The sequence below is a fragment of the Phaethon lepturus genome, unplaced genomic scaffold (assembly GCF_000687285.1).
Source record: "Phaethon lepturus isolate BGI_N335 unplaced genomic scaffold, ASM68728v1 scaffold31640, whole genome shotgun sequence".
Lineage (NCBI taxonomy): Eukaryota > Metazoa > Chordata > Aves > Phaethontiformes > Phaethontidae > Phaethon > Phaethon lepturus.
Genome location: NW_010510317.1, coordinates 20,423 through 44,077, shown reverse-complemented (window position 1 = coordinate 44,077; position 23,655 = coordinate 20,423). Strand labels below are relative to the sequence as shown.

The 23,655-nt window shown below is 43.3% G+C and overlaps 1 protein-coding gene across 1 annotated transcript in view; it reads right to left on the bottom strand.

Annotated features, from left to right (window-relative positions):
* Positions 1 to 667: 667 nt before the first annotated feature.
* Positions 668 to 23,655, bottom strand: part of PLEKHM3 (pleckstrin homology domain containing, family M, member 3) — a 32,927-nt gene continuing 9,939 nt past the window's right edge. Inside the window, exons 2-4 of the mRNA XM_010296651.1 lie at positions 20,726 to 21,661; positions 6,468 to 6,613; positions 668 to 865 (exon numbers count right to left, since the gene is read on the bottom strand). Of these exons, the coding sequence (XP_010294953.1) occupies positions 668 to 865; positions 6,468 to 6,613; positions 20,726 to 21,661 (1,280 nt within the window). The remainder of the gene's footprint in view (positions 866 to 6,467; positions 6,614 to 20,725; positions 21,662 to 23,655) is intronic.

Here is a 23,655-nt window from a genome sequence, read left to right as displayed (position 1 = left end):
CTAAAATGAAGTTCACTTTTTATAAAACTACTGTTTCTACCACAGAAAACGCAATATGAAACACTTTCTGCTGTGTTGTGACCATGTGTCTTCCAATAAACAAAATACTCAGCACACCCATGTCATGGATGTAAAAGATAGTGGCTGAGCAACAACACAACTGCTCTGGTGTCATATAAATTATATGCTGGTTCATGTACCAGGGGACTATATCTGGCCTCTGCCTTTCTGCGAGATCATATCACAGAAGAGGGCAGAAGCGCTGGACAGGTGGTTGACTGTGGCCTCTCATGCTTTGCCATACTGTGAGGTGTTTCAAATGTCCCAGTAGTGGCTACCACATGGCAGGGAGCATGAGGTATCACACCTGACTGAAAATACTCACACAGAGCCAGGAAGCCTGAGGAGGAGTAGAAGATGCTCACCACAGTGTGCCACCCCTGGGCTAATAGTTGTCAATAACAACTTTAGATACTCAGACCCTATAAAACCATTTTCTCTGGCAGTAGATAACCCAGATGCTCAGGGAAGTCAGAAACAAGCACAACGTCTTTCTAAATGGGTAACATCTTCAGGACTAGATTGTGAGGGGGAAAAAAAAAAAAAAAAGGAGAAAAGCAACATAACAAGGAAGCTACATCCTTGTGCTGTATGTTGTCTGTGCTTCTTACCTTCTACGCAGATCTTCAGCCACTGCTGCTCTGCAGCTGAATAAATAGGCTCGGAGAGATTTTAGCTGCTGTCTGAGGCGGACAACAGTTGCCAGAGGTTCAACATGCTTGTACAACATGGGATTTTCCTGCTGGATATCAATCAATGGTTCCTCATAAACATATTCCAGGAACTCTTTGGCTTGCTTTGATACCTGAAAAATAAAGCAACCAGTTTAGCTAGGCTTTCCTCCCAACTCTTTTTAAGCAGATCTTCCCCTCTGTGATATGTCAGCTATTCTCTGCATCTGAAAACTTACTCTATTACCAATTACAGATGAAGACAGAGCTGAGGAAGATCCAACTGTCTCTGCTTATAGCCAAGTCAAACTTCATCAAGTCCATCAAAGTTGAGTGTATGAGATAATTGCTTACTTACCTGAAGTACAGCGATAGTTCTAGCCACACAGGTTTTCACTGCAGGGTAACATAGCTTACTAGATGTTTTTCAAGTCTAAAAACTGATTACCAAGTTTGTTCCCTGTTAATATTTCTCTGTTTGTTTGCCATTTTCTTTTTGGCAAGAAGAAAGTGACTAGGTAAGTGCAAAAAGCACAACATCAGAAAAAGAAACACACCCACGCTGCAAAGCCAATCACATTGTACTATCCCAGGGTATAGAACTCCAGTGTAAAGTACCACTCCCTTTTGCTTCATGTTCAGCCAGTATGGTTAAAATTATGTAAAAATAAAATAATCAGAAGCACATTATCAAGTTGTTGTGTTTTTTTTTAAATACAGATAAATAAAGCTGAATTTTACTGGTATTACTCCCAGTGTTTCATCTGCAAGAAATTTTTCTTCTGCCTTTTTCATGATACTGCTCTGTTCTATCTCCACCTGCAAAGAGCTACTGTAATCTTGATAAATTAATGGGATTTTTGTTCCCACTAGAAAAGATACTCCTGTTTCTGAGGAAACTCCCTCTCCCTCTCATTCCTTATTTCTGCATTTTATCACAGCTGGAAAAGAGAACATGGGATTATCTGAAATGAGCTGCAAATCACTTGAAATGCTACAGAAATACTATTCATTCCACAATTCAGTTAGTCCTCCTGGACCTTTAAATCAGTGTTTACACTGAGTCGAGGGTGGGATGAATTAAGCTAACAAAAGGAGAAAGGGCACACCATCGCCTCTTGAGGTTTAGGATGTTACTTCCCTTCTGGTGCTGTAAGGTAGGAAGTAGGGCGAAGCAATATACACCCTTATAAAGAGCACCACTTCCAAAACCAGCACAAGTTACTAGCTACAGGAGCCACTAGCTAGCCGCAAATGTAATCTTTTCACAATGCATAATAAAAATGTAAGAAATAATACCGAGGCCAGCCTTCCCAAAAATAACTACACAGATAATACAGCGTGTAATTTTAAATACAGCAAACTATAATTGCAAAGGCTTCCCAGGCCCTGAAGCTGTATTAAATATCTCACCTATTTGTATTAAACACCCCACTCTGGTTTGTTTTTTTTTTTAAATAATGCACGTACAAGGAATTGTGCTGTCTGAATGGAAGCAGAGGTAACATGCTATGTAAGGAGCAACACAGGCATTTGATTTTGTAAACCAAACTCTACAAACCCCAAATATGTCAAGTTTTCTAACAGTAGCAATGTTGATGTTTTATTAGACATGCTAACTGCAGTGCACAAAAGAGACTGCAGTTAAACAACCTGCTTTTACAAACTTTAAACTATTTGTCTGTAGTATCTCAGCAATCCCCTGACAACTGCTGTATCTATAGTAAATATTATTCCTCCTCCACCGATGGACAAATTAAGCCACATATTCAGTGATTCCCTAGGAGGCATATGAATGCTTGGTACAGTGACCTACACCTCCCACCAGGAGGACCTGGTGCCCAGTGCTCTTTGTAGTCTTACTTCCTTGCTTTAAAGCCCTGCTGAAGCGATGGGCTCCTCATCCACCTGCCCTGCTGCCTCAGGGACCAGAGGGCAATTAATGTCCAAGTACCACACCCACGACTGCACGCTTGTACCCTGTATGGCGCAACCCTCCTGAGGCCGCAGTGCTATGAGTACAGAAACAAAAAAATGCCAGAATTGAGGTAACCTAAATGACTCTGCACTGTGTGTGCACTATGATGACAAAGTATTACTGTGTGGCTCTGGTGCTGCATAGTCTGAATGCAGCCTTTGAGGAGAGAGGAGCAAAGGAAACCTTCCTCTCTCCTTGCCAATGCAGTGTACCTGTGGAGTGCTGACTGCAGGAAAAGGAGCTTTGCCCAGCATCACTGCTGACAAGTAGGTGTCGGTTCACTCTGCATGCCTGACACAGGCACACAGGTCATTTAAAACATTAACTCACATTGCCAACCACAGCAAAGTTACAGGAATTATTACAGGAATTACAAAGTTACAGTAACTGAAATGCAGTCTCATAGTGGGAAGGGTCAGGAGTCATAACAATTCAGCTTGCTGCCAGCAGATACCCTAGTACACGTACTAGCACACTCACAGTCCCCCAATTTTACTGGGAAGACTAGATAATCCTATTTAATAAGCCAGATGGAGTGAGAAGGTGCTAAGTGCAACAGGATTTTAGCTTTAAATGTCAGACAAGGATGGATGCTAACATCTCCAGACCTTTATTTTCTAAAGGCTGCAAACCTACAGTTCAGAATCCAGTCTACCAGAACTTAGCCTCCCTTGAAGCCTTCTGGCACTGGGAGTTAATTTCCTATTGTGTTTGTCTGGCATTTTGTGCAGGCTGCAAGCCACCTGAACCAAACTGCAATACTTACTGGTTTTTGCATGCAAACAGGGAAAACAGTGGGTCTAAGTAAAAGGAAGAAAGGATGTTCACAAGATTGCCTCTTTTCCCTTCACACAAACCCATGAAAAACACAAATATAAAAACAGTGGGGAGATGGGGGGGGAAAAAAGTAAACCTGGGGACTGAACTGCTGCTTTGGTTATGACAGAAGAAACATGCCTAACTGCCAAGTTCTTTCAAAGAACTTTTATTTCAGTCAAGGGGCTTTTTCTTTTCCTACACATATGCTTTCAGGTGTCAAGTGCATTGTTGATTTTCAAGATCCTGGTTATGGGAAGACACAACTCTACAGATTTCTACCTCTCCTGTTTCTTCATGACCTGCCTTGCCAAAAGCAGACAAGGACCTCTCCATTTGCAAAACTTACTTCATTGATGCAACAGTTTACAGCTGCTGTTCTGGTGTTTAAGGGTTCATGAAACATAAAAGAGAAACATGTGCAATTACATTGTATCATCATAAAAGCTCATGTCCTAGAGTAACTCTTGGTGCTTGCTCTGCCAGAGACTGATAAGACAGACCCCAGAAACCCCTGCAGAAGCAGGGGAAAGGTGCAGTGGGAAGGAGTGCAGGTTTTCAAACTCTTCATTCACTTTCCTTCCTTTTACTGGACTGACAGACACGTTTCAGACCATGTGAAGAAGCTTCTGAGGACTGAAGCCCTGTTTCAGTTCTGTCGATCAAACGTGGTATGTGCTTACTTCCTGTCCGGGGTATGCTACGAGTCTGGCAAGGAGCAAGTCACCCACTGCAGCAACTCCACTTTCAGGCCTTGCTGCACTACCCATGGGGGGCAGGGCTGTGCATTTAGGAAAAGCTCTGTTGTTTAGCTTCATTTTGGGATGTTGCTGCACAGCTTTGTGTGGGCGCACTGGCCAATTATGGGAGGTGAAATGCTGACAAATTAAGTCATCTTCCTTTAAAATGAGTCCAAAGAAAATTATCACTACCAAGGTCACCTCAAGGAACTAGGACAAGATATCTGTCTTTGCCAAATCAGCACATTTAATCAATGGACTACTAAAGAATCATGCAGTTTCATTGTAACTATAAAGTGCAGCAGCCAGCGCTAAGTTGCCTTTTAGACCATACAGAAGAAATAAACATTAGACCTTATCTGTGACTGGAGAAAGGAGATGCAGATGTAAAAGTGCAGGCAATATGTGCTCTACCTCAGAAAAGTACTACTTAGTTCCCATGAAGGTACAGCAGGGACAGAAATAAAAGCACATGTATGCAGAATTTAACAGAAAGAGGAAAACCCCAAAGATTTCACAATACGTGTTATTTTAATGGTATACATGGATGGGACGGAGTTGAGGAGATACACCCAGCGATCTCAGCTCAGTTGTCACACTGCCACTGTGGCACATGATGTCCTCTTCACCTTCCCTAGGGAAGTTTCTGCTCTGATAGTTGGGGATGTTGTAACGTTTTCGTACCTAAGGGATGGTGTTCCTTTCTTAAATCCACCTCTCCAAGCACTTTGTCACAGAGACTGGTAAAGCATCTACACAGAACTTGCTTGTGCTCCCAAGACACCTCGTAGCTATTCTGCCTGTCTCCAAAAAGTGCAAATTGGTAACTTCTCGCTATTATACTTAGATCACCGTAGATTAAGTTTCCAATGAATGCTTAAGATTAAAAGTTCCATTTCCTTTTGTGCTTCGGCTGCCTGTACCAAGACCACAGGAAACAGAGCACAGAACATAGTTTTTAGCCTGCAGGTTTAGAAAACAGAACAATTTATTTTCTTGGTAGTATTACTGACGGTTTGATATGAGGTCTTTGCCTTAGCATCTACTTGCCCCATATCAGGGCTACCTATACTACCGTGAGCTATCAAGTTTAGTCCTTCGTAAAAGCATCCAAAGAACAAACTCTTAAATATTTATTCCTAGCTTCTAGGAAAGGGAGGGGCTTTTGTACCCACACGTAGGAGCTTTGTAACTCTGCACAAACTTGCATTTCATGGCGCAAGACTATCATTTTCCTGATCGCAGGCTCTGGCTACCTTTTAATAATCTCCCCGTCTGACAAATTTTCTTCTTCAAGCGAGCTGCTTTTCCTCTAATAGGCCATTTACTGGTTATTTTTTTTTGTTTTCAAATAGACCACAATAATAATATTTGCAGACACAAAACATCAAACAGCTTCTCCTAACAGTGGCTGCTAGGTCTGAAGCTCTAGCATGGTCTGGATTCCTTACGAGTTTGCTATAGTTTCAGCATATGCTCCTCGAGATGGCAAAACAAAACTGCTACTGTGTTTGCTGGCATAATGCTTTGAGGCATATAATCAGTTTCCCTGATCTAGCAACTGGCCACCAAGACAGCAGCAAATAGCAGATTACTGAAGTCTTAAAAAAGCTGCTTGGGTGGCAAGTGAACAACCGTAGAATTTTCTCGTTGTGTTACTTTCAGCTGCCTTGGTCCAAACAAGTGCTATAAGCAATGTCCTTCTAGTGTCCTCAAAATGTTTGTGCCAAGAGACAGGACATACTGGGTCTTGCAAACGCTATGTTTGGGTCTGCCAGTTTCCTGTGGGCATTTCCACAATTTTAGCATCCATCACCAAGCAGTGCCAATCCATTGTCTCTAGTGCCCATGAAACAGGTCCTCCTCAAGAGCCCAGTAACTGCAAAGACTATGGCTAAAAAAGAAGTTTCAGTGTTCTGTCCCTCCCTGTCTCTTGAACAACCAGATAAGCAATGATGGAAAAGATGCCACCAAGAAAGAGAAGCACAGCTGCTCCTGTGGCAGAACACCTTAGGCCTGGCTAAGGAAATTGTGATGAAAACATCTGTGTTATTGTGAGAGCATGGTTCAATCTGGCAAGAGGGACAAAGACAACAGTATTAGCAGTCAATGCCTGTAGCTTTCAACCTGTTGCAATGTCTGTGTTTCTATCTAAACAGCAATTTGGTTCACTTGCTAGTAGGCAACCTGCAGGGAGATTACCTTGTACTTGGAAGTGTCCCAGTTATGAACCAGCCGTGCAGGGATGAGGAAGCTGTCATCCACGTGGCAGGTGCTGCAGTAATACCATCCACTGTAGCTGCACACCTTGGCTTTCCCATTGGACAAGCCTATGGAGCGTTGACAGCCTGGAGAAGAGAGAGGAAAAGTCTGGGTTTGTACACCATGCCAGAGATACACACTCCGGATGCAGTAAGAAAAGTACTTATTTCCCTATCTGAGACCCTTTTTAAACTTCATTTATTTTGTCCATGAGCCATTTCTCATTCCCTAAAAATAGAAGAATAAATATCAGTATTCTTGGACTAGCGCTGAAGAAGCATACACTAACTTGGGCATCTACGACAGAGTTCAGAGCACACACAGTCAAGGATACTTAGCAATTCTCAAGCAACAAGGGTAGAAGACCAACTTTGAGACACTGAGCATTTAAAAGCCATGGCCATCTGAAAACCATGACCTGAAGCCTAGACAGAAAACCTCAGACCACAGAAATTCTGTGCGCTCGCTCCACAGAGCTCCCATTTTCCCAAAAACAGAATGGGCCAGCACTGGCTGCCTGGAGGAGCGCAAGCCAGCTCCTGCTGCCAGCCAGAAGGGATGCCAACTTGGCAGGTAGGATTCAGCCACAGAATTAGCACGGCCAAGACTGTGGCTGAATCCTACCTGTCAGACCATGAATAACAACTGTGAACAGTAGTCACACTGAGAACAAGTAGTTCATGACTAGCAGTAGTGAGACAGAGCTCAGTTTCCTGCAGGTTTTTTTTTCCTTATGTTTGAATTACCCTGTGTCTTACAAGGTCTGAGGTCTGCCTGATAATTTTTTCACAGCTGGATCCCTTGCCACTTCCCATGCCCTCTGGTGTGGAATCTCTATGGTAAAACAATGTAGTCAAAAGCTGCTGCTTTAGTTGGAAAGAACTAATGCAGAGCTCTCCTTCACCTGACCACCTGTTTTCACAAAACACACAGAAACTCAGTGCATTAGACACCTCTGTTTTTCTCTCAACTGTGGCTAAAATGAGCCAACCGGTTCAAATAACATTAGAGTGGAGGGTTGAAGACTGACAGCACAGTCACATTAAACAACCTGCTCAGGAAGCGAGGCTAAAAGTGTTTGGATAAGATATAATGAGATGTCTGTGGTTGTTATTAACACCTCTTTGACACAGCACACATGACAGTATTTCTGCTTTTCCTTCAAATGCTAGTGTCCCCATATGACGTTTACGGCTACAGACATGATTAGCACCAGAGCCCCACGTCGACATGTGCTGCATGCTCAGACGGTCTCTGCTGGAGCTGATTAGTAATGTTGATTAGCAGAATCCTTGTACATCACTTTTACGGCAAAAGTATTGGTTAAACAGAGTTTTTCAGGCCAAAGTCAACTGACTGACTGTTTTTATCAGTATAACTGATTTTTTTTTAGTGTAATTATGTAACTTCTCCCACTGAAGGCATCTTTTTTCCCCCAGTAGAAGTTACCCTGACTTGAGGAGAAATTGCAGTTCAACTACTCTAGGCATAAATCGAACTCCTTCTCCCCATCAGCTAATGCTACCATGTCCCCTCTGCTCTAATCAAAATAATTAGAATAACCTGACCAACACAATTAGTTAATTTTTCTCCTCTTCCACACTCCAGAGCCATTTGACCATTGATTCTCTGCAATACACACTACCAAGTGAATCAGTGTGAGACCTGTCCTGCCTCCACCTCTCTCTCTTACCGCCTTTTTTTTTTTTTTTTGAAGTGTGGATATGTAGTTTCTTGAAAAAGGTAAATATATAAACAGGTCAGTTGATGAAAGAGATACTTATGTTAATGTCTCCTCCTTTACCATTCAAAACGTCAGAGCCCAAGTATAACCACATCTCTCAAATGGTATTACTCAACATATATAATGCAAAAATGTGATCTCATCTTAGCTAATAAGCAAACAGAAAACCAAAACATTATGACTGTAAACTATTATCATTGTAGAAATAATTATTGTATGGTAAATATTAGCAGAATATTTTGCAAAGCAATGTTTTTCAGACAGAAAGAATGCAGGTATGCCTTTTATAAGGGTAAAGTCAATTCATCAGTGTGTTACAAAAAAAGATGACCGATGACTGTGGCTTGGGATCAGAACTTAGGAGCCAACAACTTCATATTTCCCTCAGTGCAAAGCACACATTTTCCCATCTTAACTTTCCTGTTCTTTTCTTTTTTAAAAAAAGCAGTTTCGTAACTAGTAAGTTAAAAGAGTTTCTATGCAGTCCTGCTCCACTATGCTATTACAGATGAAGTCAGCAGGCAGTCCTGGTAGTAAGCTCACTATCAGCGCTCTGTAGTATTTATAGAACTATTCTTCCAATTTTTAAAATGCATTCATACATAAAGGTTAAGGTTTTGAACATCTGACAAGACATGAAATATCAGTCATGTTTGTCTGACATGACATTCATCTGACTAGTAGCCCTGGACAATGCTTGCAGAAGGTAGTCATCACACTGTTGCTATGGAGCCCACATTTTTAAAAGTATATCAGAGGTAAATCTTGCTCCTCTGTTAAGGAAACAGAGAAGTATGCCCACTTCCTTTCCTCATGGAGCAAGATGAAGGAATTTGTGAAAGAGAACATTCCGCTTTCCCAAGTTAAATGGGAACAAGCCCTCAGAGATGTTTGTGTTAGCAATACCTCACCTCAGTACCTCATGTTCTTCTGTGCCAGCCTTGCTAAAAGAAGTGAATGGTCTGAATCTTTCTCCTCACTAGTTGCCTCTGAATTTCCTATCACTGAAAAAGCACTGAAACATCCATCTTTATACTTCAATTGGCTCCAACTTTATCGTTCATTACATACAGTCATCATCTCACATTGGATGAAACGGATATTGCTAAATGACATGTAGTATTTTCTAGCTCAATGTGTTTGGACCAGCAGATGAAGTACTAGTGGTAAAGCTGTGTCTGAATGAGACTGAAGTCTCCTAACTCAATGCCATTGAAACCTTTACAAATATTCCCCACTAGCCAACACTTACTCATCTTGGGGAAGATGATAAAGAGTTTTATAAAGAGGAGAAAGTGGAAGAAGTTCTTACCCAGAGAGCATGCATTGCTTTCTCCATTATTCCAGCCCTTCTCTGAGCCCACGTTTGATTGCTTGGTCCTTAGAAACACATTTTTCCACAGAGTATTTCTCATTCCTCTTCATATTCTAAAGAAAATCATATTCTGCAAAGCTACATAACAGCTGTAAGGATGGGGTATTTTAGATGAGAATGTGGCACTGGCACCTACCTTACATTTTCCCTTACTTTACAAGCTTTGCTGTTTGAAAATCACCATCTTTTCCATTCCTATCTGTTGTGATTCATAATGATGGCTATTTCTACAATCCTTTCAAATCAAGTTATCAAAGCACTGATTTTCTTTGATGTTATGCAGTTCAAAGTGATGTAGTGTGACAAACATATTTCTGTCGCATAGACCACTTATGCTACTTTGTTTTTTTTAAGATGGGAAAAAAAAGAGCAAAAGTGAGACAGAAAGAAGAGGAAGAAGGAACAGCTTCTGGCTTAATGCCTTTGGAAATCCTGCACCTGGACGTTCAGGTACATAAACTGGCAATCACGTTCACCAGAAGCAAAGGCAGTACTGACTCCTGGCTTTAAAATCTTGAGCACACCTCCCAGCAAGCTAGTCAAATGTAGCTGACGACTTCAGAGATCGATAACACAACTCAACAGATAGTTTAGGGTGGGGGAAGGGACCACTTCATGTTTGCAGAGAAAATACTTATTTGACGATAGCTAGAGAAAGCACCTTCTGGAGGATGGGGGGAAAAAGCAGCACAAATTTCACCAAGCTTCTCCTACCTATTCCTAATGCTCACACAGAATATTATCTGTATAACATCTGTACAAAGGTCTGGCAAACCCTGAGCCTAGAGCAAGGAGAATACTGAGATATTTACTATTACCCCAAATCATCCCTACCTAAAGGATGTTATAGAGCAAGCTACAGAGGAAAGAAGTGTAGCTGTAGGTATACTGTTAGCAAAGTGAGGGAAAGAATAATCCCAAACCTTTCATCACAGAAAATACAATAAAAAAAAGCCTTGGAATCAAGCAAAGAAAAGAGGGGTTAGAAAAAATAGCAGCAAGAAAGTGCTGCTGGGCACCGATGAACCTCTTTCAACAACGTATCTGTGAGCAGAGCAGGAGTATCAACATCAAGAGGCTCATCTCCAAGTGCTAAGACTGTGAGGAAAGAAGTACAGGAAGATGAGGTTAAAAAGTTATAACAAGTCTCTCTCCTTGTCTTAAGGTAGTGGTGAGGACAGTATGAAGGAAGAATCCAAGACACCTGAATGTAATTCCTCTTCTGCAAAGTATGGAAAATACCACTTCTGCCACTTTCAGGGTGTTGCATACTCTTACAGTCAAGGAAGACACACACAACTATTCTTTTTACCTAGATATTTTTTTCTTTAATCTTTAATCTAGAAAAGACTAGAGTAGTTCCACAGTGAAAGTGGAAGACCAAACTAGAATTAAGTACACAACCATTTTCCTTATTCAATAAAGTTCCTTGCTCAGTACCAGAAAAAACCAACTGCCTTGTGATTGTGTACCATAATTAAATCTGTGACAGATTAGCTTAGGAGCTAATTCATTTAGAAACAACATTCAATATGAAGAAAATGACCCACAGACTTCAAAAGGCTTTCAGCTTGATAAAGCCATAAAATACACTAAGAAGAAGGAGCACAGCAACAAATTTTCGGAGTGTTAGATCAGACATACAACATTGCTCTAGCTGCTCAGCACAAACAGAAAGAGAAGGTGAGAATTTACTTTGGTTGCTGGCCTTGTGTTTCTGTGCATCTATTCCAATTCACTCCACCATGGGAAAAAACAAACTCATGAGGAGGACACGCTAACAACCCAGTTCAGCTCTCCCTCATGCCTACCTAGGTTTGAATTTGCATTATACTTTGTCCTTTTCCCAACAAAACCTTAACAGTTTAAAGGCAGAAAAATTTCCCTGTTGAAGCCATGTGGGCTTGACCCTGTCCAGTTATAATTATCTAAGCAACATACAAATCTCACATTATTTATGTCAGCAAGGTACAGATCCCACTTTAATTATAATCTAGATCAGCTTCTCCAGAAATTAAGGAAGGGTTCACTAGTCCCCAACTCCCAGACTCGACTTTTTTTTTAAATAGACTCCAAAGGATGGACCAACTGTTGTGAGTCAATGGAAACCTTGACTACTAGCTGGAGCTCAGGACTAAGCCCTTCCCATCTTCATTAGTGCCATTTGAAGATATAATGCATAGTCCTGTCTTTCCTGTATCACAGAAACCAGACCAGCTAACTTAGCCTATCCAGTCTAGGCTTGCTGGCTACAGGTTCTAGCCTGGTCTTGGAAGACAGGCCACTGCAGAGAGCAACCCATCCCATCTTACTAACGATGTCTCACAGGCACGCTGCCGCAGAGCATCTCTCCAAGGCAGATGAGATGAATGATCCGCTAGGCACCTAGGTTTTCTTCCAATCAGTGAAGACAAGATTAGCACAGACATCCAATATTTAGACTGCTAGGGGTAGATGAAGTAAACAACACCCTTTACATCACTCATGCTGAATACAAAGAGCTGTGACCCTCTCCAAGAAGACGAGCAATCAAGAAAAAAAAAAAATCACTGGTGGAAACAAGCCAGGTGACAGCACATATACGTGCATACACAACATTCTGCATGTTTGTGTTATCCTTTGTAGAAGACAGCATACAAGCATGCTGCAGGTTACATAGCTAAATTCTGCCTTCCCAATAAAACTAATAGTAGTTAGCCTGCAAATGTAACACTGAAAAAACATAAATGTCAAAGTGTAAGCTCGCACTTTGCATATCTAAGTCAATAATAAAATTTCATCAATAAATCACGATGAAAAAAATACTAGCTGTGTGTCAAACAGCTGCAATTAAAACTATACTTTTGGAAACCAGCTTTTTACCTGTGTGGATTTCCCCCCTTGAATTTCACCAGAATACAGATTCTTTTACCTTTAGTGTCAAATGCTGAGGAGGGCTGAGATGCCGTTCTTCCCGGAGAACTTGCTCCAAGGGAATTATAAACAACTATAAAGACACGCTTCGCACACAGTTATAGTTTGTGAATTCTTTAACGCATGGCTAGTTTGCATTCTCCTCATGCACCCTTTCAATTCCTTCCTCCCCATTCCCAGAACAGCAGCGCTGAGGAAGAATACCATACACCTCAAGCTAATTTGCTATTCTTTCCCCCATGCCCTTACAGGATTATTCTCTGCAATATCTGGTGCTTTGCTGAGACTCTGAAGCACTGCCTGACAGAAGAGACTGGGCGCTCCTACAGAATGACTTATTGGCAGGATTCAGTAATTCACCAGCTCTTTAGTCAGGGATGGGAACCGAACACACTCTCTAGGCCAGCTCTCGAAGTTTGCCAGGTAGGAGTAAGTAGATAATTTGAGCATAATAATGGTATTCCCATTCCTACAGTTGATTACACTCATACTTGATTTTATATACCAAGAAGGTAGACAAGAGACCAGAGCAAACAGCAGGCCAGCCATTTGTGTGATAAGAGCAAGCGCTGTTGCCAGTGTCCTCAGCTGTGGCCAGGTCATTTGGCAAAAAGAGTCTCTACTTAACTCAGTTTTCATTTCTGCTCCGCAGTCAGTTTGAAGACCATTTACACCTGCACCACTCATTTACTTACACTGAAGACTACCTTGTTTGCTAAGTTTCATTTACTCGATACAACAGCTATTAATGTATCTAGAAATAATCAGCTCTGTTTCTGTTTGAATACACAGCTGGTTTTGTACCTCTCTTTTAACATGAGGAACAACTGTGCAGTAAGCGTGGTTACATAATTTTTGCCAATGCTATCTGGCTGAATTTCTCCTTGGTCACATATCACTACATATATATACGCGCCCACATATACCTTCGGTATATGCAGTATTCAGATTTACGCAGCACAAGTATGTATCAGAGTCTATTGATGTTGCAGAAGGCCCGACTCAGAACCTGAAACCTTCCCACCAGCTGGCCTGTGGTTTGTTCTGTAACTTCTTTTACATTCCCCCTGGTCTGACCCACATGTAACAGGTCTGCCAATAACACACTGCTTCGGCACGTGACATAAGAGGGGCAGACCCCTGCCAGCACACACAAATGCCCTAGTTTTGCGATAGTGTACCTAAAGCAGCTGTTTTTCTTCTGTATTTGTCCCTCAAGGCTGCGCACCCACGTGGATGTTCCAATGCTGAGCAAACGCACAGAGCAGCATTAAGAGGGGCTCCCTGTGATGTCGGCTTCTGTGAAACCTCTAAGAATCCCACACCTTTGCTACCTCTTCTCCTCCTCTGTCAAATTTTGTTAAAATAGTCAGGTAGATTCAAATGTTATGGGGCAGGGGCAAAACTGCAGGCAAACAGCATTATAACATAAGCTTTGTTTTCTTAGGAAACCAAATTAACAGTTGTGTCCCAAACCAGTTCAGTGGCCTGGTATAAACTGCAACTGCAGAAAAAATGTTGTGCAGATATCCCCTTTCTATGAAGGCAACACCTTTATTAGCAAAAGCTGTCCTGACTGATTTAAAAGATGGTAGCCCACCAAATAAAGCTGTCTCTTGTAACGCAGTTCATGGGGAACTCTGGGTTCTCTAGAGAAGAGCTGGGTGTAGAGGGTTCGAGTTTTCAGACCTGAAAACACTTCCTTTTGCCCTGATATAGCTTTTTCCATCCCAACAAAGGTGAGACTTGGACTTTTAGAATCACTGTTTTTGGCAGTTTTCTTTGAACTTTATGCCAAAATATTCATCAAGACTGGCTTCACACAATAAACGGACCAAAAAAACCCCCAAGTAACCAAGAGGTCTTTGGGGGCAGTGGAACCAATACCTAGCACCCACGAGCCAGGAAGAAACAAGGAATAGCCAAAGACAAACACAGAGCCTATGCTGAGAGTAGAGACATGCTCACACGCAGCAGAACTGAGCTCATAACAGTAAAAGAAATAAGCACAAATATTTTATTTGTCATGGAAAAAAAAAAACCATACTGAAACCTGCAGAGCTATTCACAGAGGCAGATTAGGGCAATGGGGTCACCTATCCCCAGACAGGCAGCGCAAGTTTCTCTTAAACTTGCCAGGAGGAATATACAGATTTATCAGCCAGGACATTTGTATCAGCTGTTCGACCTGCAGGGCTGAGGCACAGAAGTCAGTAAAACACCAGCTGAGGATAGCAAAGTGCACATCAGGGTGCAGGACAGACACTGAACTGGCCAAGTACTCAGCTAAACTGCCCTTCTGGGCAGCAGCAGGCCAACTTCAAACCAAACCCTATGAAGGGGAAAATCGCACTCTGCGAAGGTGCCAATCAGATTCCAGGAAGGTGAAGGTGTCTCCCAGCTTATACAAAGCTAATAGTTTTCACTGCCATTTCCCCTAGTCAAGCCATCTTAAAACTGGATTGAAGACCTCACCCAGCTTACCACTGAAGAGTAAATGGCTTCTGTGATCATAACTGATCACTGATAACAGGTTTAAGCAACTCAAGCAAGTAAAAGAGATACCATGCAGTATCTTCTGATCTTTCCCCAAACAAGAGCTGTCACATGGCAAAGCACTGTAGACCAGCAACCTGGTGTTTTGAAACATGTAGGTTCACTGTAAATTAAGTACTTCCTGCTGCACAAATTCAAGTCACCCTTGTCCAGAAACCTTCCCCCCAACAAGTCAGTGGCCTTCTTTAGACATGGTGTGTTTTCCAAATACTAATTTAGCCATGGACAATGGTTTTTTGCTCATCTGGTTTTGGCTAACAAAGAATAAGAGTTTAGAAATACCACTGTTAGCAGTGGAAGTCTTACTTCTAAATGAATAGAAACAGGGCCTGAAAGTCACATACAAGTCTCAAAGACTATGGTCTAAAGTGAAGATAATTAAACAAGAAAACCTTTACAGTGCAGAACACATTCTCAGGGGATTTTACAGTTTCAAATACAAGGAAGGCAAAAAGCTGCTAAAGTTTTGGAACAAACAGATCAACTGAAATGAAACCAAGCACAAAATGTATACCAAGCGCTTAGCACAATACTAAAAGCCCTGGACAGGTGAGAACAATTGCTATTTGGAACTAAAAATATGACAAGAGTACTGACAACTTTCCAAAGGATCTTTTGGTATTTTAGTATTGTGCTAAATTTGCTAAGATTTGTCCCCTAGTATTTTTATTTCAGTGACATGCAACAAATGGGTTCTGCGTGTGATGACAGTTCACAAAGTATTTGCTAAATTCACGGAAGGAGCACCCATGCTTTTCAGCTATCTGGATTTGGGAAGTTTCAACTATATGGCTTTTTGAGAAGTTAAACAAAGTCAACATTGCACCTGGCTATTTTTTTTTCCTTTTTTTATTTTTTAAAAATCACACTTGCTGTCTTGCAAGCTATTAGGAAAATACTTCCTTTTCATTTTGTGTGTGTTGGGGGCAGGGGGGAGGGCGGGCCAGAGAAGAACTTTACTTTTTCCCACAGTAGGGGCTGGTTTCAAACCAGAGCAGAGGCTGCATGAGCTGGGCATGTTGCACTGGACTGTCCCCATCTACACACATGATCACAGCACTAGAGGCAAAATGACTCCTTCAAAGCAAACAGCTTTCCACCTGCTGCTCAATTTGACAGGGCTGCAAGCTCAGGAAATAGCCCATTGGGCTGTTGGCTTCTCTGCACCTAGTGTTCAGCTCAGCCAACCAAGTCAGTAGAGCCCTAATAGCAGTATTTATCCTTTTGGCAAGTGAGGAGACATGGAGAAAGAGGGAGGAACAGACAGAAGGCACCCCAGAAAAGCAGCAAGGAAAGCCACACAGACAAACAAAAGGGTGTAGAGCACATTTTGCAGAAGGCAGAAACTCCCACATCCATTAGGACTAGCTGTCTAAGTAGCAAGAGTTCCTGGCAGACATAAATGACTTCACTGAAAAAATGTTTGTCTTAATAAAGGACAGGGAGAAAAAAATTAAAGGTGAAAAGGAAGGGAGACATCAAAAGAACAGGAGCTATGCAAAAACAGGAGGCAAGGGCAGAGACCATTTGTCTTCCTCATCTATGGAAACATGAAAGCACTTGCCAAGTGAATAGCAATAGTGAAGGGCAGCTGGGGACATTTGCTCCTTACAGACCTCCAGGAGAGTTCCTCGAGGAGAAATGCCTGCCTTTCCCAGGAACCCGCAGAAAACCCAACAAGGAGATAGGACAGCCACTGGAGTAGTCGCAACCGGCTACTGCCATCTGCCAGATGCTGCACTTGCCAAACACATGTTTTGATGGAACTCACCTCATCCCAAATTTGGAACATGAACAGTTTGGGGATTTCTCTTGAATCCAGGTGAAATAAATACATAAAAAAATAACAACATACACTCACCCCCAACAGATCATCCTAACATGATGCATGTCTCATTTCCTACCCCTTAAAGAGCAAATCATAAAACCTGATATTTACCAGCTTGGACTTGCAAACAACTTTTACTTCATATCCATTTGAAGACAAGGGGTAGGTGCCCCGAAAGTCTCACCTGAGCAGATCAACACTAGCAAATGTCACTCTTGCTCAGAGGCCAAAACACTTCACACAGGAACATTGCTGTACTCCAGCAACATGGCAAGATCAAGCCTGCAGTTATATGAACGTGCAAAGGACAGAGGAAGCTGCCGTTCCAGTGCCAGCAGTTTCTAGTTAACCCCACATTCCAAAATGTATTGCTATTCCAAGCCAAAAATATAAATAATGGCAGCAAGGGTAAAAGGGTTTATAAAAATACGGTCTTCTACTGCTAATCAGTGGCCTATTAGTTAATTTTGGAAATTATGAGAAGTAATGTCCTGCCCTCTGCAGTAAGACAAAGAGTTAGAAATGTGGAGAAAAGCTTTTGTATCTGCTGATCAAGCAAAAGAAAACTTTTTTCAAGCTGCCCTTCTGACTCCAGTGTATCAACAGTTTGTCCCCCCTGCCCCCAACTACATCTGACACCACTGCCCTGGCTTCTATCACGAGTTGAAAAGTGCTAGTCAGACTCCAAGATAAACTTGGCAATAGTGAGGCCCAGACATTCACATTCTTTCCCTACCTGCTTGTGAGTGTCAGCTGTTTGTCTGGGAGCAGTCCCTTGAAAAGCTTTTACTGAGGAAGAAAAGGAAAGAGGGATGCAGAAGGCATTTCAAACAGAAAAAAAAAATGGGGAGGGGAACCCCACAAAGACTGCAAAGAGTAAAAGAAAAAAAAACACCAAAAAATAGTCCCCATCAGGTCCTCCCAACAACCTTCTTTATCAGAGGTTCATTGTCAATCAATTAGCCAAGGCAGCAGGGGTCTGTAGGAAAGGGGGTAGCTCAAGAGACAATGGTCTGCCCTGTTGTATTACTATTTAATCACTTTTCCTAAATAAATAAAGCAGCCCTGAGGTGCTGTCATGTCAAGGGAATTTATAACAAAAAACCCTTCATTTTTCATTGGTCATTACTTTTCCTTCCCTCCCACCCCTGCGGGACTAGAGAGGGTTATTACTGTAGCCTTAAGTTCCATCTTTGTGTTGCCTGCCTTTGATTCCCACTCGGACCTTGCCACTTTCTGGCACTAATTTGTCAGGCCGAACAAAGGAGGGATTTGTACCTCCTGTAAGGTCTCAATTAGGAAAGGCTTCTGCTGTATTATGTGCCATTGGGACAGGACACAAAGACGGTAATTACAGGAATTTGCACTAAATGGCTGAAGAATTCACAGCAAAACTTTTCTTCCTCCCCCTCCTCATCCTTTTCCAAGCTTACCCCTCCCAGCAGCCCTGGGGAAAACCGCTCTCAATGCCTGCAAGCTGTAATTACCAACAGCAGGCCCCTTAGGTTAAACAGCAGCCCATGCCAGGGAACGGCACAAACTGCCTGCAGGGAGCAAGGTACAAGGATTGAGTCTCAGCTTGCTGGTGTGCCTCCAAAGTCTCCTCAGCACAAACTTTTCCGAGTCAGACAAGTTTCCCCAGTTTCTCCTAGTTATAATTTCAACTATTCATTTCTTTATGCCATGGTAACAGCTACAAGTTCCGGACGACTCTCGAAGACCAACTTTAAGGGCCTCAGACAGATGGCAAAGGGCCCACTCCTACAGGAAGTGCCGTGCATCCTCATCCTCAGGTACAGGGAGTCCCAGTGGCCGGCATCTTACAGACTCTCCACAACCCACATTCCTCTGCGCAAGAGTGTTTCTGCAGTTTTGCAGACTAAAAGGAGACCACATGAGCACTGGGAATGCCTCACATATAACAGGAAAAGACTCCATGCAATCCTGACACGGTCAGTGCACCTTACTTCTGTGGGGAATACAGGAGTGAGTGCAGATGAATCATCCCATGTTTGGGAGAGGAAATCCACCCTTTCCCACAGAAAAGTCTGCTCCCATACTACATAATGCAAGACTAAAACCTATTTCACACTGGAGACATGCATTTTGTTGCCATCCCAGGGCCTGATCCTATTTTTGGGGAAGTCATTGGGAATAATCACTTGAAACTCCCCTGGATCTCAGTCAGAGGATGTAGAAAATCACAAAACTTTCCTCTACTGAACTTTGAATTAAAAGAAGTGAGGAGAAAGGAATAAAGTTTTAATGTCGTCTAGGACATGGCCTTAAAATGAGGCTGTTAATTCTGCTGTCATTCTTGAGTTTCACAAGGCTGTCTGCTGGGTAACACACTAGGCTGGATCCATCTTGGGGATCCATTCCCAGTCTCCCTGCAGCTTTCACAACTACCTTTAAAGGTAAGACATGACCACTGTCCATTAGTGTTCAGATAATCAGAGTTATCACAGGACCCAGGCACCTTCCATTTCAGCAGTAGTTTGGCACATAATTACTCCCAGAAAAAATTGACTTCAAGTGACACGAGTTTGTGGCCAAGAACAGAACCAAACCCAGACTGAAGCCCAAATATTGTGATGAAATCATTAACTGCAGTGAGGCCAACCTTCACAATGCTCCAGCTACCAGGTGGGTGCCAGGCACCGTGGAGAGCTGAGCAGGAACACCACCTGTGGGTGGCTATCAGAGAGGGACTAACCCAGGTGCATCCACAGCCAGTTCTGAGGGGAACCCAGTACTTCTGTGGCTCAGGTCTCACCTGGAAGGGATTCAGACCAGCCAACAGGTCCTGGACCCACCCAGCCCTATGTGTGGTTCCAGAGCGGGGGACCCCCGCATCAGACACCTCTCCCATCCCAGAGCAGAGTGGGGAGGAGGCAGGACTCTCACAGCTCCCATAACAAGAGGAAAACCCTCCAGAAAAGCTGTTTCTGATACAGCTGACAGTTTCTAAGCACACGTAACTAAAGCCAACCACAGAGTACAATTTAGGCACAAATTCCCAAATTTGGTCCACAAAGGTGCCCTTGCTGAAGTAAAAGGACAAAGAACTGCATTCACACAGGTCCTCTCTATTGTCACTTCATTCCAAAATGGGATAAAATCATGCTCTTGCCTCAGACTAGAGTCAGCAGTCAAATTAACTGAGATGTACAACTAGATGCAGAGGCTTAAGGTCACGTTTCCACCCCTGCCTCAAGAGGAGAACCGAGCAGATAAGCTCACGCCTGATCCTCAGTGCTAGGACACAAGTTGCAAAATGACAGTGTTTCAGGCAAGCATATATGCTTTGAGGAGTCTCCCCAGAAGACCCAGAGCTGAAATAGAGCTCCAAAAACAACTTGGAGGAGACATAGTAATAAAAGGAAACAAAAGTGCTAGAAGTCGGAAAGTTGCATCATATCCAGAATTCAAATCCTTTTCAAATTCCTTTGATTCTGGACCACCTTTCCAGTGTCCTGAAGCAGGAAAACAGCTCAGCCACCCTGTAAGGCAGCCCTGGCCCATGTAGTGCTGTGTGCTACATATGCAGGATCTAATGTTTCACCACTGCTCATGAAATGCAGGTGAATCCCCAAATATCCCATAGGCTTTTATCCACATTTTACAGAGAGCAAAGAAAAGCTAACACACCAAAGTGTCTATGGCCATAGTGAGAGGCAGGGAGTGGCTGTGTGCTGCTAAAACACATACATGCTCTTCCAAGTGACTTTCTTTTCCTGCAGAAGGGGAGTGGGTCCAGATGCTGCAGTCTGGTTGCTTACCTGCACACTTGAAGCTCTGAACCGTGAGCCCTCTCTCTAGAGACAGCGTGGTCAGGATGCTCAGGAAGCTGGTGGTCACAGACTGGCGCTTGTTCTTTCTAAGATCGTTTCCAAAGGGCCGATCTCCAGGTTTGTTCCTAAGCGTGACCTGTGGGTTCTGAGTTAAACTTCTAGTAGCATTGGCTGCTGCTCTCAGTGACTCCATCCACTCCTGGGCCCTTTGACGGGTCTCTGCACGCAGGCGGAGGACATCTTGAGGAAAAATGACCTGAAAGCAAGAGTCACAGCCATCCTGAGTATCTGTCTGGACTGACAGGCACACATCAACATTGTAGCTCAGCAGAGGATCTTCATCAAGCCTACCCGGCTGGAATGCCATGAGATAAGACCTGTTCAAGACAAAAGTAAATGCCTTCCAGTTATTCTGGACTGTTAACCTATAAAGAGTCCCTGATTTAAGAATATTGTGGTACTCTTTAGTGTTTTCAGTCAAGTTCACGGATAGGAAGAGCTCCATGGGCTTCTCTAACAATCCATTGGTTTGAGAAAGGTCACTGTTATTTTCAGGCTTTGGCACATTCTCCAGTTTCTCCTGCTGTCTCGTGAAAGCAGGCACAGAAGCACGCACCGCTTCCCAGAGTTTCTGTCCCCAGTCCAAAGCCTCCCATGAGGACTCCGCCTTCAGCTGTAGCTGCGAGTTGTCTGACAGGACAGCATCCACCACCTTGGTTTCAATGCAACCAGTAACAGTGACCCTTTGAAAATGCATGAGTGGATACACGGTGGGAAGAGTCTGATTGCCACTGCTGTCCAAGCAATACAGGTACAGTTTGTATGGGGAGAGCTCAGCGTAACACATTTGCCAGTAGCTGTCATTGTCTCTTCTAATTTCTAAGTATCCCTTCTTCAGAATATTTGGGAACATTGGCTTGTGTTCTGGAGGAAACAAAATGAGAATGTTACCATTAATCCTTTTGAAATAGTTGTTTCAAATTCCTACGTCATTCTGGCTTATACATCTCTCCTGCCTGTACATGATATATCTGGAGGTTAGGATCACAGAAATAGCCTTCACCCAATAGCTTATAATTATCAAACACAAGCAGTGACTCTACATTTGAGCCAACAAGAATACAGCACTTTTTTACCCAGAGATACCAAAACACTTTACAAAAAAGTGGGCAGGGAAACAGAGGGACAGAGAAACAAAGCAATTTTCCAGAGATTATCCAGGAGAATAGTGAAAGAGCAACAAAACACTGCAAGTCTCCCAGAACCTAGTCCAGAAGAGTACAATATTATCAAGTAATCTGTTGCCAATTAAAATAGATTTCGACAGTGAGAAACAAACACAAATTAAAACACCACCTTCCCTCCTGCCCCCCTCTTTCCCAGGCTCAACTTCATGCTTTCACACACAACGCCTCTCCCTCCCCCCTGTCCCAAGCAACACAGGGGGAAAGGGAATGGGGAGTCACGGTCAGTTCCTCTCTGCTGCTCCTCTTCCTCCTCACCCTCTTCCTCTGCTCCAGCATAGGTCCTCTCCAGGTGCTGCAGTCCTTCAGGATAAACCTGCTCCTGTATGAGCTCTCCATGGCCACAGTTCCTTCAGGAAATCTCTACCTTCTCCTGCATGGGGCTGCAGGGAGATACCTGCTTCACCATGGTCTCCCCAGGGGCTGCAGGGGAACCCCTGCCCCGGCACCCGCAGCACCTTCTCCTCCTCTGATCCTGGGCTACTCCTCACACAGTGCAGTGCTTTGCCCTTTCTGGAACACACTCTGCCAGAGAGGCCCCACCTGTGGCTGATGAGCACAGCTGTGCCTCACGGTGGGGCCACTGGAACCGGCTGGAACCAGCCGGAACCAGCTGGAACCGCCCCACTGCCAGCACCTGGGCATGCACCTGGCTCCTGGACTCACCCAGGACAAGGGAATAGAGAACTGCACCCAGCAACAGCAGCTTCTTACCACATTTCAGTACAACCCGGGACCAAAACGTTTTGCACAGCTCCGTTCCCTACAGAGGAGCTTTGCCGATTCATGAGAGTCAGGCTCCGGACCAGCAGGCATGACCAAAAATGAAAAGTAAGAGGCTGCCCAGGCTCAAACATATATCCAAGTGCCTCAGCACTTCAAGTGCTTCAGAGCAGACCCCTTCACAAACCTCAGCCCATGGAGAAGTCGAGGGCAATTTCCTTCATCCCCAGAAAACCAGCCACATCCGAGTCACCCTGGGCACCAAAGTGATATGAATTTAAAAGGAATTATCTAAAGTATTTCTGAGTTTCAAAAAAGCTTTTGGTGCAAAAATTTGCTCCAATCTGATTCGCACAACTTCAGCTACCATTAACGCAGACAAATATTGTCTTCTCACCTTGGGCTGGACATGTGGCTCTACGCAATTTTTGTTGGTCCCTGTATAAATTCAGTGGCATTCACTGCTATACTCTAACACCAACTTTAACACGACACCCAGCCCTGAGGAACAAATTCTTGCTCCCATTGGACTTCTACTTCACCTTCCCAGTAAGGATACCTGTGATGGGTCTTGACTTACAACCAGTGGCAGAATTAACAGACACAAATGAAGAGGTTTCTGCCTCCAGTTGTCCATCTCCCTTGGAGACTGCTATTCTCAACACAGGAGCAAGGTATCCACCTGGGAACAGCTCCTCATTCACTGCCCGGCACAATTAGGTCACAACAAAATCAGCACCAATTGACCTTAACACACAGCGTTACAAACCACAGCAGCACAGGAGCTGTTTCACTCCTGGTTTCTGCCCTCAGGCTGACAACTTTTGAAAGAGGGATAGGATAGATAGCTGGAGGCACAAAATATTTTCAATGCCTCAGCTTAACCAGCTACCACAGATGTTAACAGGTCATGCTCTAACAAGCTTTAGACACGATCACCTCAGAGTATAC